General features: G+C 34.3%; 1 protein-coding gene across 6 annotated transcripts in view; it reads left to right on the top strand.

The window, feature by feature from the left end:
- Positions 1 to 16,183, top strand: part of ZNF638 (zinc finger protein 638) — a 79,138-nt gene that overhangs the window by 25,464 nt on the left and 37,491 nt on the right. For all 6 annotated transcript variants that reach the window (XM_069495146.1, XM_069495148.1, XM_069495149.1 and 3 more), the window contains 6 exons: positions 3,110 to 3,148; positions 3,874 to 4,172; positions 5,343 to 5,620; positions 7,082 to 7,228; positions 8,393 to 8,515; positions 15,982 to 16,040. In XM_069495146.1, the coding sequence (XP_069351247.1) occupies positions 3,110 to 3,148; positions 3,874 to 4,172; positions 5,343 to 5,620; positions 7,082 to 7,228; positions 8,393 to 8,515; positions 15,982 to 16,040 (945 nt within the window). The remainder of the gene's footprint in view (positions 1 to 3,109; positions 3,149 to 3,873; positions 4,173 to 5,342; positions 5,621 to 7,081; positions 7,229 to 8,392; positions 8,516 to 15,981; positions 16,041 to 16,183) is intronic.

The raw sequence follows: 16,183 nt of genomic DNA, 5'->3' as shown, positions 1-16,183 counted from the left end.
GAAATTGTGGTTAGTTCCCTGTATAAATGCTATACAGACAAACATAGGTTATCATAGGGAGATGATTGGTTATCTGAATTGGATATGCCTTACTGCCACTATACATGGAGAATCTCTTGTAAGCAACATTTTCCCACAGGTACTCAATGGGATGTCTTAATTTTTTTTGAAGTTGAGGAGTTTATGTGGGAGTGATTTTTGTTGTAGGTAGTCATTTGTACTAGGAAGAAGATTCTACCTACGTTAATTTACTAGAGCAAACAGCATGTATATGCTTATTAGAGCTTTCTATATAGTAAACCTATTATTTTTTTCATGTACATAGGACCCTGATTTTAAAGCATGTGCTTTCCATGCATGCCACTTTAATGCTCTACCCCACTTTTTTTTAAAAACAATTTTGAGCATATTAGGGTTCTCCAGAGAGACACAACCAATAGGATATATACATACACACACACACAAATACAGGCATATCTCATTTTATTGTGCTTTATTGTACTTTGCAGATACTACCTTTTTTACAAATTGAAGGATTGTGGCAACCCTGAGTCAAGCAAGTCTGTCAGTGCTATTTTTCTAACAGCATGTACTTCATGTCTTTTTGTCACATTTTGGTAATTGACACACTATTTCAAACTTTTTCATTATTGTTACATCTGTTATGGCGATCTGTGGTCAGTGATCTTTGATTATGACTTGCTAAAGGCTTAGATGGTCATTAGCATTTTTTAGCAATAAAGTATTTTTAAATTAAGGTATGTACATTTTTTTAGGCACAATGCTATTGTATACTTAGTGGACCACAACATAGTATAAGCATAACTTTTATATGCACTGGGAAACAGAAAATTCATGTGACTTGCTTTATTGAAATGTTCTGGAACTGAACCCACTATATATCTGAGCTATAGATATATTAGAGGGGATTTATTAGGGGAATTGGCTTACACAGTTATGGAAGCTGAGAAGTCTCATGATATGCAAGCTAAAGACCTTGGGTAGCTGCTGATAGTGTGGCTAAGTCCAAATTCGAAAGCCTCAGAACCAAGGAAGCTAATGGCATAATTCTCAATTTGAGGCGGAAGGCTCTAGAGCCCTGGGAGATTGCTGACGCAAGTCCCATGGACCAAAGGCCAAAAATCTTGGAGTTCTGATGTCCAAAGGCAGGAGTATATGTTTTTTTCATTTCTTTTTTTGTTTTAGGAGGGTGTTTCATGATGTTGACTTTTTTTGGAAAGTTGTCCTGTAGGATATAGGGTATCCCATGTTCTGTACTTTTTCTGTTTGTTCTCTCAGCATTAAATTCAGTTTGAACATTTTTGTCACAAATACTTCATAGGTAATGTATTTAGTGCATCATACTGGGACACAGATAATGTTAGTTGCCTATAGGTCCTGGCTCTTAACCATTATGTTATACTACCTATGTTAGGAGTATCATGCTTCTGAAACACATTTTTGACTAGGTGGTATACAAGGTGGTTCCAAACTATACTTGCAGAACATATATATATGCTCCATCTTTCTGCTCTGGGCAGCATAGATGAGAACATGTGTTACCTAGTGAATAGGCAACATAGTGAAGGTCTAAAATACTGTTACTAACTCTTGAATAATCATCTTCAGGCTCTTGTGAACCATAAACTGGAAAACTCTGGAAATTTAATAACTTTTATGTGTTTCATTGGTTAGAACCTATCACTGGCTATCTTCTAGGGAGGCTGAGAAAGCAAATACTTAGCTTTTTAGCTTTTGTAGTAGAGGCGGGCAACGGAAAAGGGAGTTGAGAATTGCTGTTGAGATAATCTCATTAACAATGTTTGGGACAAATAGCAACAAATAAAAGCCACTTTACTAAGATTTTGACTTTATTGTATTTTCCTGCTAGGTGACTTGTTGAGAGTTTGCTGCCTCCATTTTTATACATGGCTTTCGTCTTGCTACTGAAATTGTATTCATTAATACAGCAATTTAATGATTTAATACAATTACCATATCATTACCTCTTAAGAGTCTAGATTTTCTAGAAAAGTTGAGAATGAAGATGTAGCCTTTTTCTTAGGCTTGTATGATACTGCTGATTCTCCTTCTTTTCCTTTTTCTTTCTGTGATTACTCCTTTATCTTTTGTTTTTTTCTTAAGTGCTGATGTGCATAAAATTCTGTCTTCAGCCCTCTTTCTTCTATAAATTCCATCTTGTGTTATAAGCCACTCACAGCTGTGGCTTCTACATGCCTGGTTTCTAAATATCTCAGCTGTCACCTTTTTCCCTAGTCCAGATATTCATTTATAGTTGTTCTGAAAACATTCGAAGGTACCCTCACTTCAGAAATGTTCATTGAGTCCCCATTGCCTTTTACTTGTGTGTATCCTCATTACCTGATTTCAAGGCTTTTCATAATTTGTCTCTACCCAAGACAACCTCTCCAGGTTTTCTTCCTTATAATTTCTTTTCATCATTTTCATGCTGCAGCCAGATCCCTTCCTGGAATAGAACACCCATGTTTTGCCTCCAGTTCTTAGTTTATGTATTGCCACTCTGTGAAATCTAACCTGATCCATGCCTATTGGTAGCTCTTTTTAAGGGATGGCCAAAAAGCAACTTTTTCTATAAATTGTCCCTTGATTTCTTTCACTGGATATATCTACGAGGACCACTTGGTACAAGTTATGGGGTACTGTTCGTATTGTATTCTGTGAGGTGCCATATAGAATATGATAGGAATGGTGTTCTCTGGAGTTCTGTAAAGTGGGTAAACTCACTTTTTTCTTTTAAATCTTACCTAAGCTTGTATCTTGTACCTATTCTGTGCCTCTTGAATATTTTTGTCCATGTACTGCTTGTTTTACTTAAATAAGTTTTTAGGCCTTTAAGGTATGGGGAATGTGCATCCTGGTATACTTACTAGCATAATACTTTATTATTTATTGAATTAGGCACTCAAAATATTTTATTTTCAAAAACATTTTCATATCTTAATATATTAATAAACCACTATGTAAACTTAGGTTTTGATCAGCCCTCCTGATATATAGCAGGTAAAGATTAATTGAGTCTTTTAGTCTTATTTTAGCTGTTCATTAATATTGTTTATTCTCAAAATAGGTATCCTGACTGGAATCCTGAGATCCTCCCATCAAGAAGGTAATTTTTAATAGTGATATTATGAAAACTTTATTATCTTTTAAAAGTAAACTGTTTTTTCTCTTGAAGTGACCATTTTTAAACAGTGACAGGTGCAAAAACCTATGAGTCTTTACTTTGTCCAGCTTGAATGTGATCCCTCCCTCTGTGAACTTCTACTTTCTTTAGTATTTTCTGAAAGTATTTTATTCTGACTTTATTATTATTTTATGTTTGTGATATCTTTGATCGTAAATGCCTTAAATGCTGAGAGTGGTCTTACTAAGTTCTGTATCTCCTAGGGCTTCCCACTCAGTTTATGTGTGTACACATAGGCGCACACACAAGTACAGAAGTCAAGGAAGTATTTATAGATCGCATAATCTTTCAGGAAAAAATTGTTGAAAAATATTTGTTTATGTATATTGTTTCCTAAATTCTTTACATAACTTAATACTTTGAAAACATAATTGCATGTAATATTCAGGAAAAGCACAACTAACTGATGATGATTTTCTGTAAACTAGAAAACAGAAGTTCCAAGCAGTTGGAAGGCTAATCTGTTCTGATTTTCTAATTTACCTATAAGGCTACATTTCTTATTTTATATCATAACAAATAGATTTTTTATTTAAGTAAATACCTGTTATCAGAGTTTGATATTGTTAATAGTTTGTTTTTAGGATAGTGATGTACTATAATTTTAACTTAAATTGCTGAATCTTGCTTTTCTTCCTACCTTGTAGAAGTGAGGGCAATAGAAAAGAAAATGAAACTCCTAGAAGACGTTCTCATTCCCCCAGTCCTAGACGTTCTAGGAGATCAACCTCAAGTCACAGATTCCGTCGATCTCGAAGCCCAATACGTTACATGTATAGACCAAGAAGTCGAAGTCCAAGAACTTGCCATCGTTTCATTTCTAAATACAGATCCAGATCCAGATCTCGTTCACCATATCGAATTAGAAATCCATTTAGAGGTAGTCCAAAATGCTACCAATCAGTTAGCCCTGAAAGGATGTCAAGGAGATCAGTGAGATCATCAGGTACAGTGAAGGCTGTGAAATAATAAATCTACTTATTTTGACTGAATTTTTAAATTTGTTTTTGTTTGGATTTTAAGAAATGAAATGTTCTGTTTTATTAGATTTTAGAATTGCTACATGAAATTATGACCTACACCCACAGAGTTCATTATTCCCTCTAGTAACTTTGAGAAGAAATATGGGCAAATATATCTGTCCACTAACATATTTAAAAGCCAAAGATATAGAAACATCTTAGTTTGCCTTAATAATTGATTGTAGACTTCCATGAATTCATTTAAAAATTTTTGAAATTATTTATATTTCAGGTTGTGTCTTAATATTGATTTAATGACCTTTTCAGAAATAGCTCACACATATATATATATACACACACACACACATATATGTACATATATACCCCTCTACAATGAAAGTGAGCACTGTTAATGTTTAGGCAGTACTTTGAACTGGTTTCTTATTATATTTAATATATCCTCAAAGACTGAATGCAATGGAAATACTTTTAAATGTATAAGACAGTTGTTCTCAAACTATGGTCCAAGGACCCCTTGGGGTACCCAAAATCTTTTCAGAGTTCTGTGAGGTCTTCCCTTTTCCAACTATGTTACCTGTGTAAGGCTGAATTTTCTTTATACTTTTAACCAAAACAATGTGTCCAGCAGATTGGATGCAGAAGCAGATATGAGAATTTGGGTGTTGTCTTTTAAGTCCACCATTAAAGTATTTGAAAAAATATACAGTGATGCTACTCATCTCACTAATTTTGAGAATTATAGTTATTTTTTATAAAAATGTTTATTTTAACATGGAAGTTTATTATGTGGATTAATATTTTTTAAATCCTATTATAATTTCTCATATGGTAAATATGAATAAATGTAACACAAACAAAAAGCTTTTCAGAGTCCTCATAAGGGGGTAAAGCAATCCTGAAACCAAAAGTTTGAGGGCTCCTGGTATAAGGGAAGCTCACTGAATAAAGGAAATTCATATAAAAGCCTTTCAGTGAACAGTAAAGATTAGAATTTTTTTCCATGTACATGCTCTCTATTTGGCTTTGGAATAGCTCTATGTGCTAAATACTATTTTTTTTCTTTATAATGTCATGAGATGGTTCCTACTTTAAGTTCTTTTCAATTGAGATTATATTTTATATCTTTTTACTAGATAGGAAAAAAGCATTAGAAGATGTAGTACAACGATCTGGGCATGGGACAGAATTTAATAAACAGAAGCATCTTGAAGCAGTTGATAAAGGACACTCACCTACACAAAAGCCTAAAACTGGCAGTGGAACAAAGCCATCAGTTAAATCTGCAAGTTCTACAAAGAGTGATTCAAATTTAGGAGGACATTCTACTCGTTATAAATCAAAGAATCTTGAAGATGAGACCTTACCAGAATGTAAACAGGTGTCTGATAAAGCTATTTCTCTCCAGCATAAGGTCAGTAATTCTTTATTAGTGCAAGTATGCATATATTTGTTATTATGACAAATAGAAAACAAAGTTGTCTGAATCTTTTATTCCATATTTACATTAAGTTTGAAATCATGACTTGTTGAATTATTTTGATATGGGCTATTTTATTGGTTTCTCTTACGAATATAATAAAAGTCTAATAATTCAAAATCTTGTAGTTTAGGAATGCTAGAGATTTGGCATTTGATGTGTCAAAAGAGAACATTTTGATGGTTTGACATTTTTGGCTAGCCTCAGAAGCAGATTGTTGTGATGGGTTTTGCTATCTGTTTAGGGAAGTTAATGTAATCACAAGCAGCATTAATGAGCCTTTTAAATCTTTGATAGTAAAATACGAGCGAGTCTCTACTGAGGATTGATCTTTTTAATGTTTTATATTTTTTGTGGTACAGTTCAGAAGTCAAATACTCTATTGTATAGTGTAAATAGTCTATTTTCTAATACTAATTTATTGATGTATTTTGATTACAACCTGGTTGCTATACCAAGGTACTGTTTTATTGAATGTTTATTAAGTTACTATTAAATAATAAAACATCCTGAGACTATCATCAGAGAAACTCCTAGTGGGCTTGATTATTCAGACTTGCAACAACTACTGTTCCCTGCTGCAAAGATTATATTTAGAAGGAGAAACTTAGAATAGTCAACCAGTAATTACAAAATTTTGAAGAATATTCTTGGGAAGAAATTTTGAGTATATGAAAAATTTTGAAAAGGCTGAATTAGTCTGATGAGATAACATATAAAAGTTCTTTTCATTTTGTTTTAAGACTTCTATTTGGTGGCGTTGGAACTTTTTTTTTTTGAGATGGATTCTCACTGTGTTTCCCAGACTGGTCTTGAATTCCTGGGCTGAAGCGATCCTCCGCATCAGCTCCCAAGTAGCTGGGATTACAGGTGCCTGGCTACTACTGTGGAACTTTTGGCAAAGTTTTCTTTTTGGCTAATTTTTAACGTAGGTGGTAAATTTGATATTAAAGTGTACTTAGGTTATACATGTTATATATGAATCTTTTAAAATATCTAGAGATCATTTTCAATTGCTAGAACAGAGGGTGAACAAAGGTGTAATTTCAACTTTACTACATGGTTGGGGCTTATAGATTCATATAAAAAATTCTCTTTAATGGCCTTAGATCAGTCCGTAGGTCTTGTTTATTACAAGATGCTATAAACAGAAAAGTGCACCTGTAAGCTGATTAACACTGTTGGGTTTAAAAATATAAGTTATATTTCTTACCACTTTTTTAAATTTTTTAAAAGTTATGTTAAAAGTGTGATTCACAAATTGTGTTGAATATTTAGAAAAGATCCGTTAGAGCACTAAGATTAATGGTAGAAGAAATTATATAGGGAATTATTATTACTGTACTTTGTGGCTCAATGTGGTTTATTTTTAATTTTCTTTCACTCCACTAATAGCTTCGGAAAGACCTGGCTTTACATTATGGTTCAGTTATTCTTGTATCTGAATTACCAGAGGATGGCTGTAATGAAGAAGAAATTAGAAAAGTATTTCAACCATTTGGAAAAGTTAATGATGTCCTAATTGTTTCATATAGAAAGGAGGTTAGTCATTCAGTTTGTTCTAAAAATTCATACAAACTCATTGTTTTAATGATTGTACAAAATGTTGTTGGATCTCTTAGCTACTTTGTACGACATATATAATTGTTCATTGAGAGTTATATAAATGTTTGGGGTGTGAATAAACAGTGTCCCCAAATAATGTTTTATATCCTTTAGAATAAGGTTTGGCCCACTTTTTCTGTGAAGAGCAAGATAATAAATATTTTAGACTTTGTGGGCCAGCCAAAGGCTCCCAACTGGTATGCTATGCCATTGTAGTACAAAAGCAGCTATAGATAAAATATGTAAATGAGCGAGCATGCCTGTGTTCCAAAAAATTATTTATAAAAATAGGTAGCATGCGGTAGTTTTCCAGCCACTGCTTTAGAACCCCAGTAAGGTTATACTAAAACAAAATATTGTTTGCATGTGGGATGTATTCCTGTAACTCATGTGATTAAAGTTGAGAACTATGAACAACCCTCAGACTAAGTAGAATATAAACGTAGTGGTAGTGTCGTCTTCCTTAAAAACATCAGGTCAGATTTACCGTAAGGCAGACCAGATCCTGCCTTCCATCTCCTATTGTTCAATGAGCCCTGCCTTTTGTTCCATGAGTCTGCCAAGGACTTCTGTGTTGTTCTTCCTATCTGGGTAATGGTATAGATTCTATAAGGTTAAATGTCCATGTCATGTGTGAAATACCCATAATCAAATTACAGTTTAGCAAAATAAGAAGAGAGGCAAAAGCAATCAGGACTTGAGATGATTTCATAGTTTTATGTTCCACAAGAAACTATTAAGTCCGTTTTAAAATGTAGGGACTTGGATAGAGATTGAGCCCATCCTCCAAAGTGAGGTATCACAAGGAGGTAAAAACATGCACCACATGTACGCCATCAGACTGGTACTAACTGACCCATGCTAAGGTGTTCACATGGTAGTAATACTCATTGGGGGGAGGGTAAACCCACAACTCGTGGAAGCAGAACACACTGTATGGGGGAGGGACACACTTGTAGCCCTGGCTTGGGCCATGCAAACGCATTATGTGTAACCAAAATGTTTGTACCCCCACAATATCCTGAATAAATGAAAATAAAATAAAATGCAGGGACTTTTAAGGTAGATTTTTGTCTAAAAAATTAATAAATTTCATTTTAGGCTTACTTGGAAATGGAATTTAAAGAGGCAGTTACGGCAATCATGAAGTATATTGAAACAACACCTCTTCTGGTAAAAGGAAAAAATGTGAAAATATGTGTTCCAGGAAAGAAAAAAGCACAGGTAAACTGGATTTAGATCCTGGATGCTTTATCATTTTTGATTAGTTTAACTTTTTAGGAATGGCAGGCATACAGAAAAATGCATAAAACATAAATGTTAACAAATTATGTGTATAAATTCAAATACACTGATATTAAAAACTCCTTTATGCATATGCAGGACTATAAACAGTATTAAATGACAAGCAACAGATTAAGAGAAAATACCATATATAACACAAAAATAGCAAGCATCTGTGAAACCAGTATATAGGTCACAAAATAGAATGTTACCAACATGTCGAAAGTCCCATGCCTGCTTCTTCCCAATCCTTACACCCTCCCTGGGGCCCACAGGTAACCCCTAACTTGATTTCTGATGCCTTAGTTGAGTTTTGCCTGTTTTGAACTTTATATCAACAAAATTACAGAGTATATATTCTTTTGGGCTTTTGCTTCCTTAGAAGTATCAATGTTTATAAGTTTAGTCTTTCTAGATTATTTTCTGTGCTTTAGTTTATATGTCTATACATAACATCTATAGAATTACTTTAAAGTATCCTGTAAGTTTTGCTTTGTGTATGTGGGTTCTTTTAATTTGATTTTTAAATTTGTTGTATGTCTACTTTTAGCACATATTTCTTAATAATTTGAATTGGCAGTCCATGTTAGTACATGTAGATTTTCCTAATTCTTTTTAACTTTTCTGTGGTATTACTTTGTATGAATATACCACAGTTATTTTACTAGTTCCTTATTTGATATTTAGGTTTTTTCTAGTTTTTTATTACAATAAACAGGTCTTAGTTAACTCTTTGTCCACCTTTCCACAGGCTGTTTTTTTGCATTTATGGTAGTGTTTTTTAAGTTGACACCTGTGAGTGGAATTGTTGGTTTATAGAATAGATAGTAATGGATGATATCAGATTGCCTGCTAAGTAGCTGTAATAATTTACATTCTGGTAATGTATGAGAGTACTGGTGTTTCTGTATTATCAACAACATTTAAGTTCTTCCATTTTGAAAGTTCAGTATGCATTTTTCTGATTATTAGTGAACTTCATCTTTTTATATAACTACTAGCTATTTCTATTAACTGTTTTAGTTGTCTGTGTCTTTCCCTTTTTTACTTTTTTAATCTTTCTAAAAAATATTCATTTAAAGGTATTTAGGATCCCAGACACTAATTTTGCATTATATACAAGAAGTATTTTCTTCCAGTCTGTTGCTTGTGTATTTACATACATAGATTTAAGTTTTTATGTACTCAAATTAATTGATATTTTCCTTTATGGCTTTTGCTTTTTTTCTTCTGGCTGTTTTTAGAAGACTTTCTCTATACCAGCACCAAAAAAAATTTGATTATTGATCTATTATTTGTGATATAATGTGTGATTAGGATCAGTATTATTTTCAAAATGGGTAGCAAATTGGCCCAACATCATTTATGCCTAATTTATCCTTTCTTGTTGATTTGAAAAGCTATCTTTATGTGTATCTATTATCCTGTATACAGAGATCTGTTTCTAGCTATTCTGTTGCATCAGTCTGATTATTTTTGTGGTAGTATTATGTGGTTTCAATTATTATAACTTTATAATGTTTCCCTCTCTTTTTGGTAGAGTTCTTTTTCTTTGTTCTTTATTTAAATTCATTCTGATTAATCCTGAACATTTACTCCTGCATATTATAGAATCAGTTTGAGTTCTCCAAAAAATTCTACTGAGATTTAGTTGATACTGTATGGAATTTGTATTAGTGTTTTTACAATACTGAGTCTTTTATCCAAAAACATGATTTGTCTCTCCATTTATTTGGATTTCATTTCATGCCGTTTAGCAAGTTTTATATTTTTTTCATAAAGTTCTTGAACATTTTGGAGGGGCTTAAGTTTATTTCATATATCTATTATATATGTGTATACATATGTAAAATACATATTTATATTGCTATTAGCGAAAGGATCTTTATTTTTTCTCATATGTTTTCTGAATAGTTACTGCTAGAGTAACTCCTCATCCTAGTTTATACCTGCTACATGCTATTCACTTATTCCCATTGTCCTGGTTTGGATAATGAATTAAATAGTGACCCTGGTTGTTGTTATTCTTGATTTTTATCATTGAAGGTTTCATTCAGTTTCAACTAATAGAAAACCTCACCAATGGTTTATTAAACAAAACAAATAAGAGATATATTTATCTCATAACAGGAATCTACAGGGAAATGGTCCAGGGTTGGTAAGGCAGCTGCATGATTTCTTCAGGAATCGAGTCTGTTTTTCTGCTCAACTATCTTTCGAATGCAGCTTTCATCCTCAGTTTTAAGATGGTTGCTGTACCTTTCAGCATCATTTTTACCTTATAAGCAGAAAGGAAGGGCTAAAAATCAAAAGCAAAATGGATTTTGATTCTCTTTTTTGGAAAGAATGTGTTCCCCAGCAAATTTGCCTATGTTTGATTTACCAGAACTATGACACATAGCCATCTAATTGCAGTGGAGGTTAAGGGAGAAGCAAGGATTAAATGCATAATTTAGGAATTTAAACTTTATCCCAGGACGGGTGCGGTGGCTCACACCTGTGATCCTAGCACTCTGGGAGGCCGAGGCCGGAGGATCATTTGAGTTCAGGAGTTCGAGACCAGCCTGAGCAAGAGCGAGACCCCGTCTCTACTAAAAATAGAAATAAATTAGCTGGACAAACAAAAATATATAGTCAAAATTAGCCGGGCATGGTGGTACATGCCTGTAGTACCAGCTACTCGGGAGGCTGAGGCAGAAGGATTGCTTGAGCCCAGAAGTTTGAGGTTGCTGTGAGCTAGGCTGACGCCACGGCACTATAGCCCAGGCAACAGAGTGAGTCTCTCTCTTAAAAAATAAAATAAAATAAACTTTATCCCATAGAGAGGTAAATGTTACTCAAGGTATTTGGACAGGGGCATGACATAATGAAATGAATGCATTAGAAAGATTCATCTGGTAGTGGTCTGGAGAATTAATTAGGCAAATAATTCTGGAGGCAAAGAAAGTCGAGCAGATTGTTTAAAGTGGAAAAGCACAAGAGCACTGAAATCCGGGTAGAAGTCTCATCTAGTCATTCCTGCCATCCTGTTGTGTTAATGGTAATGGTTTGGGGTAGATTAGTAACCTTGAGAATAGAAAGGAATAATGGCTTTATACCAGTAACTGTGCAGCAAGACCTAGCTTATTAAATTCGGAGAACTGGGGAGAAGGCCAGTTTTCTTTAATTCTAAATAGTTTAATTTGGGAACATAGTTAAGGATACATTTAATTTGGGAACATGATTAAGGATACATTTAAGGAGTTAGAGTGTTTCAAAGAGATTGAAATAATTGTCTTGGACAACTTTTTGATGAAGTTGGTAAGGTACCAACATAAATCCAAGAGCCCAACTATATTTACTATCATGATTGTCATAGTAATGAATAGGGGAAAGTATCAGCACTAGAAGCTGGAAACATGCCTCATCTACCTGTTAAAAAGATTGATATTCTTCAACTAAATATGGTTTGGATGATGGTGAAATGAAGGAGGCTTAAAAGGCTAACTTATGACGCCTCTGTTGTGATAGAGCAGCATGCCTAGGGATTGAGTGGAGGGGACCCCCCACCAGAACTCAGGTTGTGCCTTCTTCACGTTGGAAGTATGTGGACAATCTTTTTGTCCTGTTACCACAGTAAGTGGAAACATATCAAGTTTTCCTGCCAGAGTAAGCCAAAAATGGACTGGAAGCCAAACTAGGGGAAAGAGTTGTACAGTAGCTTTCTTGGTTCAGATCTTGATTTTTGGCATGGAAAACCAAGGAAAAACTTAACCTGCCCATACTTGTTTCATGTTAGGACTGCCTCTAACTCTGGCTGTGATTCATATAACATTCTCTCCATTTAGCTGCTTCTTGGAATCAATAAATAATTATTACAGAAAAGGTAAAATTTTCCTATGTCCCTATGTTAGTATGGGTTTGCACATCTCTGACAGAAACTCAGTCACCTTGTCTTTAATAATAAGCCAGCTTACACCTCAATCCTTAGCAGTGATTCTTAACTCTCTGAGCTACTCCCTCCCCCACTACTACCAATAATCTGATGAAAGTAAACATTCTTTTTCCATAAAAATAGCCACATGCCTATACTCAAAAATTTATCTTTAAAAGTGGCAGGAGACCTTGATCTGGAACAAAGTATGATCAGAATATTCAATAAACAAAACCCTTGCAGCTGTGAAATACTGCTGTAGCTCAACTCTGCAAAATAGCAAGACTTAAAATTTCAATTCATTGTTTTCAGCAAGATTCGTGGAATTAATTATATCTAAAACTAGAGTAAGCAGTCAACTAAGAGCCAAGAAGATTACAAGGAAATGAAAAATTGAAAAAAAGTGCTGGGAAGCAGTGAACATTTGAGCATTATAGAAAATCTAATGAATTAACAGGAGATAGAACCGAAAAGTTGCAATTCAGATGAGAGTTTAATTTCATTTTAATTCTAAAACTATTTCCTAATAGTTAAGCATCTGTTACACATCTGTTGTGTCAGGCATTGCAGTATCTGCAGCAGATGCAGTGGTGAGCAAGACAGATGTGGTTCTACCCTTTCTGGAGCTTATAGTCTATCTTACAATCTATTAGTGAAAGTTAAGGAGCCAAACATGATGAAAGAGGAAAGGCATGATAGATACAGCTAGGAGACCCAATCTGTACATAACTGGAATTCCAGAAAAAGGACATCACTTCAATATTGGTGAAGATTTTAAATTTCATTGTTATGGAGGGACAACCTATAGTTGAGTGATCCAGGCAGAAACTGTGCAACTATAAAAAGAAAGTCTAGCCTTAGCTAGCAGAGCAACACATTCTCAGGGGTGCCTGAGAAAAAAATTGTGACTCACAGTAATTCAGTATATCTCTTTCAAGTAGAATCCTAATGTGTGTGTTAGGACAGCGTTCGCAGACATGCATGGGCCCAGAGAATATTTCACGGAACTTTTCCAAAACATTAATATAAAATGAAGAACTTAAGAAATGGAAAAGTTATGATATAAAATGTTGGTAATGAGTAGTGAAACCATTTAAATATAGAGTAAAATATAAATAATCATTTTTATAAAAATGCATTTTTTAAAATGTCACTTAAAATTACAGAAAAGATAATTTGGTCAAAAATATATTATCAAATATTGGAATGTAGTCAAGGCTTACGTGCTAAATCTTTTAACTTAGACACAGGAAATCAGTAGTTTCAAATTTCTTTTCTTTTTCTTTTTTTTTTTTTTGAGACAGAGTCTCGCTCTGTTGCCCGGGCTAGAGTGCCGTGGTGTGAGCCCAGCTCACAGCAACCTCAAACTTGTGGGCTCAAGTGATCCTCCTGCCTCAGCCTCCCGTGTAGCTGGGACTACAGGCGCCCACCACCATGCCTGGCTAATTTTTTCTATTTTTAGTTGCCTGGCTAATTTCTTTCTGTTTTTGGTCGAGACAGGGTCTTGTTCTTGTTGAGGCTGGTCTCGAACTCCTGAACTCAAACGATCCACGCGCCTTGGCCTCCCAGAATGCTAGGATTACAGGCGTGAACCATTGCGCCCGGCCCTCAAATTTCTTTTAAAATTGAAGGTAATCATTAGTAGAATGAAAATAGGAGGACAGATTTCCTCCAAATCATTGACGTATGGGAGGCGTTTGGCATAAAATCCCATATAGTACAAAAGGCAATGGCAAGAATGCCCAAAGGGAACAGAAAATTTTAAAGTACCTGAGGAAAATTATGATGAAATTCAAATCAGTTTAACAACTATTTACTGAATTGTTCACTAATTGCCAGGCATGATTTTAGGGAGTGGAGATAAGAGTATTGAATAAAACAAAGTTCCTGGTTTCATGGAGTTTTAACTCCGTGAGAAAGGCACCAAAGAAATTAAAATATATACACAATAAGTCCATTGGTAACAAGTGCTGTGGTGAAAATTATTAGCAAGGAGAACAGAAGTGCTCTTCTGAGGAACAAGGAGCTGTGCAACTTTCAATAAGGTAGTTGGGGAAGTTCTCATTGAAAGAGTGATATTTGAACAAATAGCTGAAGAAGGTGAGTGAGCAAGCCATGTTCTGGGGTGATAGCATTCCAGACAGAAGGAACAGCAACTGCAGAAGACTTTGAAATCTGATACCTGTGTAGTTTCTTTGAGATCCACACCTGTGTAGTTTCTTTGAGGAGTACAAAGGATGCTTGGGGTTAGTGTGGAGGAGTATAGGAAGAGGTATGTGGTGGTTTGGGGTTGGAGGGTAGGTGGAACTCTAAAGGCCATTGTAAGTACTGGCTTTTTCTTTCAATCTGATGAAAGGTTTTGAGTCCAGAAATGGCAAGTTTAATCTGGCTTTAAGTTGTGAGTAGAGTGTGGGTGGGTTATAAGTCAAGGACAGAAGCAGAGAGATCATTATCAGGCTGTTGTAGTAATCAAAGCAAAAGATGATGATAGATTTTTTGGACCAGAGTGATAGCAGCTAAGCATCTGAAATGTCACAGTGCTGTAAGAAATAATGTTTTTGAAAGATGTAGTAACCTCTTATCTGAGGTTTCATTTTCCATGGTTTCAGTTACTCACAGTCAACAGTGGTTCAAAAGTATTAAATGGAAAATTCCAGAAATAAACAATCCATAAGTTTTAAATTGTGTAATGTTCTGAGGAACATGGTGAAATCTCACACTGTCAGGCTCCATCTTACCCAGGACATGACTTTTCCCTTTGTGTAGTGTATCCACCCTTTATATACTACTCACCCATTAGTCACTTATTAGCCATCTCTGTTCACTGATCCACTGTCTCCATGGCCCTAAATTGCAAGTGTAGTGAAGCTGGCAACTTAGATATGCCAAAGAAAAGCCATAAAGTGCTTCCTTTGAGTAAAAAGGTGAAAGTTCTCAACTTCGTAAGGAAAGAAAAAAATTCTATGCTGAGGTTGCTAAGATCTATATAATAAGATACAAGAAGACACTTTGAGAGGGACCACATTTAGATAACTTTTATTACAGTATACTGTTATAATTGTTCTCTTCTTAGTTATTGTTGTTGATCTCTGAATTGTGCCTAACCTACAAATAAAACAGATAGGCATGTATAGGAAAAACCATAGCATACATAGTGTTCAGTACTATCCATGCTTTTAGGCATCCACTGGGGGTCTTGTAATGTATTCCCCATGAATAAAGGGGGACTGCAGTTGTTAATGATAAGAAAATGTAGATGAGTGGTAAGAGATGTTATGTAAAATTATGCTGTTGTATGATCACAATTGAAGAAAATGTCTTTTTTCTATCTATATAAATAGAAAAGGGTAATAAGCATTTATACTTAAGGGTAGGAAGATTTTAGATGTTTTTTTGTTATTGGGTTCTTACGCTTTTCTGTATTTTCTAAATTGCTTTTTACAATTGGGAGAAAACTAAATTCTTTTTTATTCAAAATATTTTTCCTTCATAGAACAAAGAGGTGAAGAAAAAGACTTCAGATTCAAAGAAAGTATCTGTGTCTGCTTTAAAGTAAGTGATTTTATTATTTCATATATGAAAATGAATATGCATATGAATTAAGAAATTTTAATTTTTAAAACTACATTTTTAATATACTTTATCACCATAATTACAATTTAAATGGTACATCATTCCAGTTGAATTATTTTAAA

This window comes from Eulemur rufifrons, chromosome 19 (genome assembly GCF_041146395.1).
Source record: "Eulemur rufifrons isolate Redbay chromosome 19, OSU_ERuf_1, whole genome shotgun sequence".
Classification (NCBI taxonomy): Eukaryota; Metazoa; Chordata; class Mammalia; order Primates; family Lemuridae; genus Eulemur; species Eulemur rufifrons.
The sequence above is the reverse complement of the archived record's forward strand: the minus strand, read 5'-3'. Positions and strand labels throughout refer to the sequence as shown.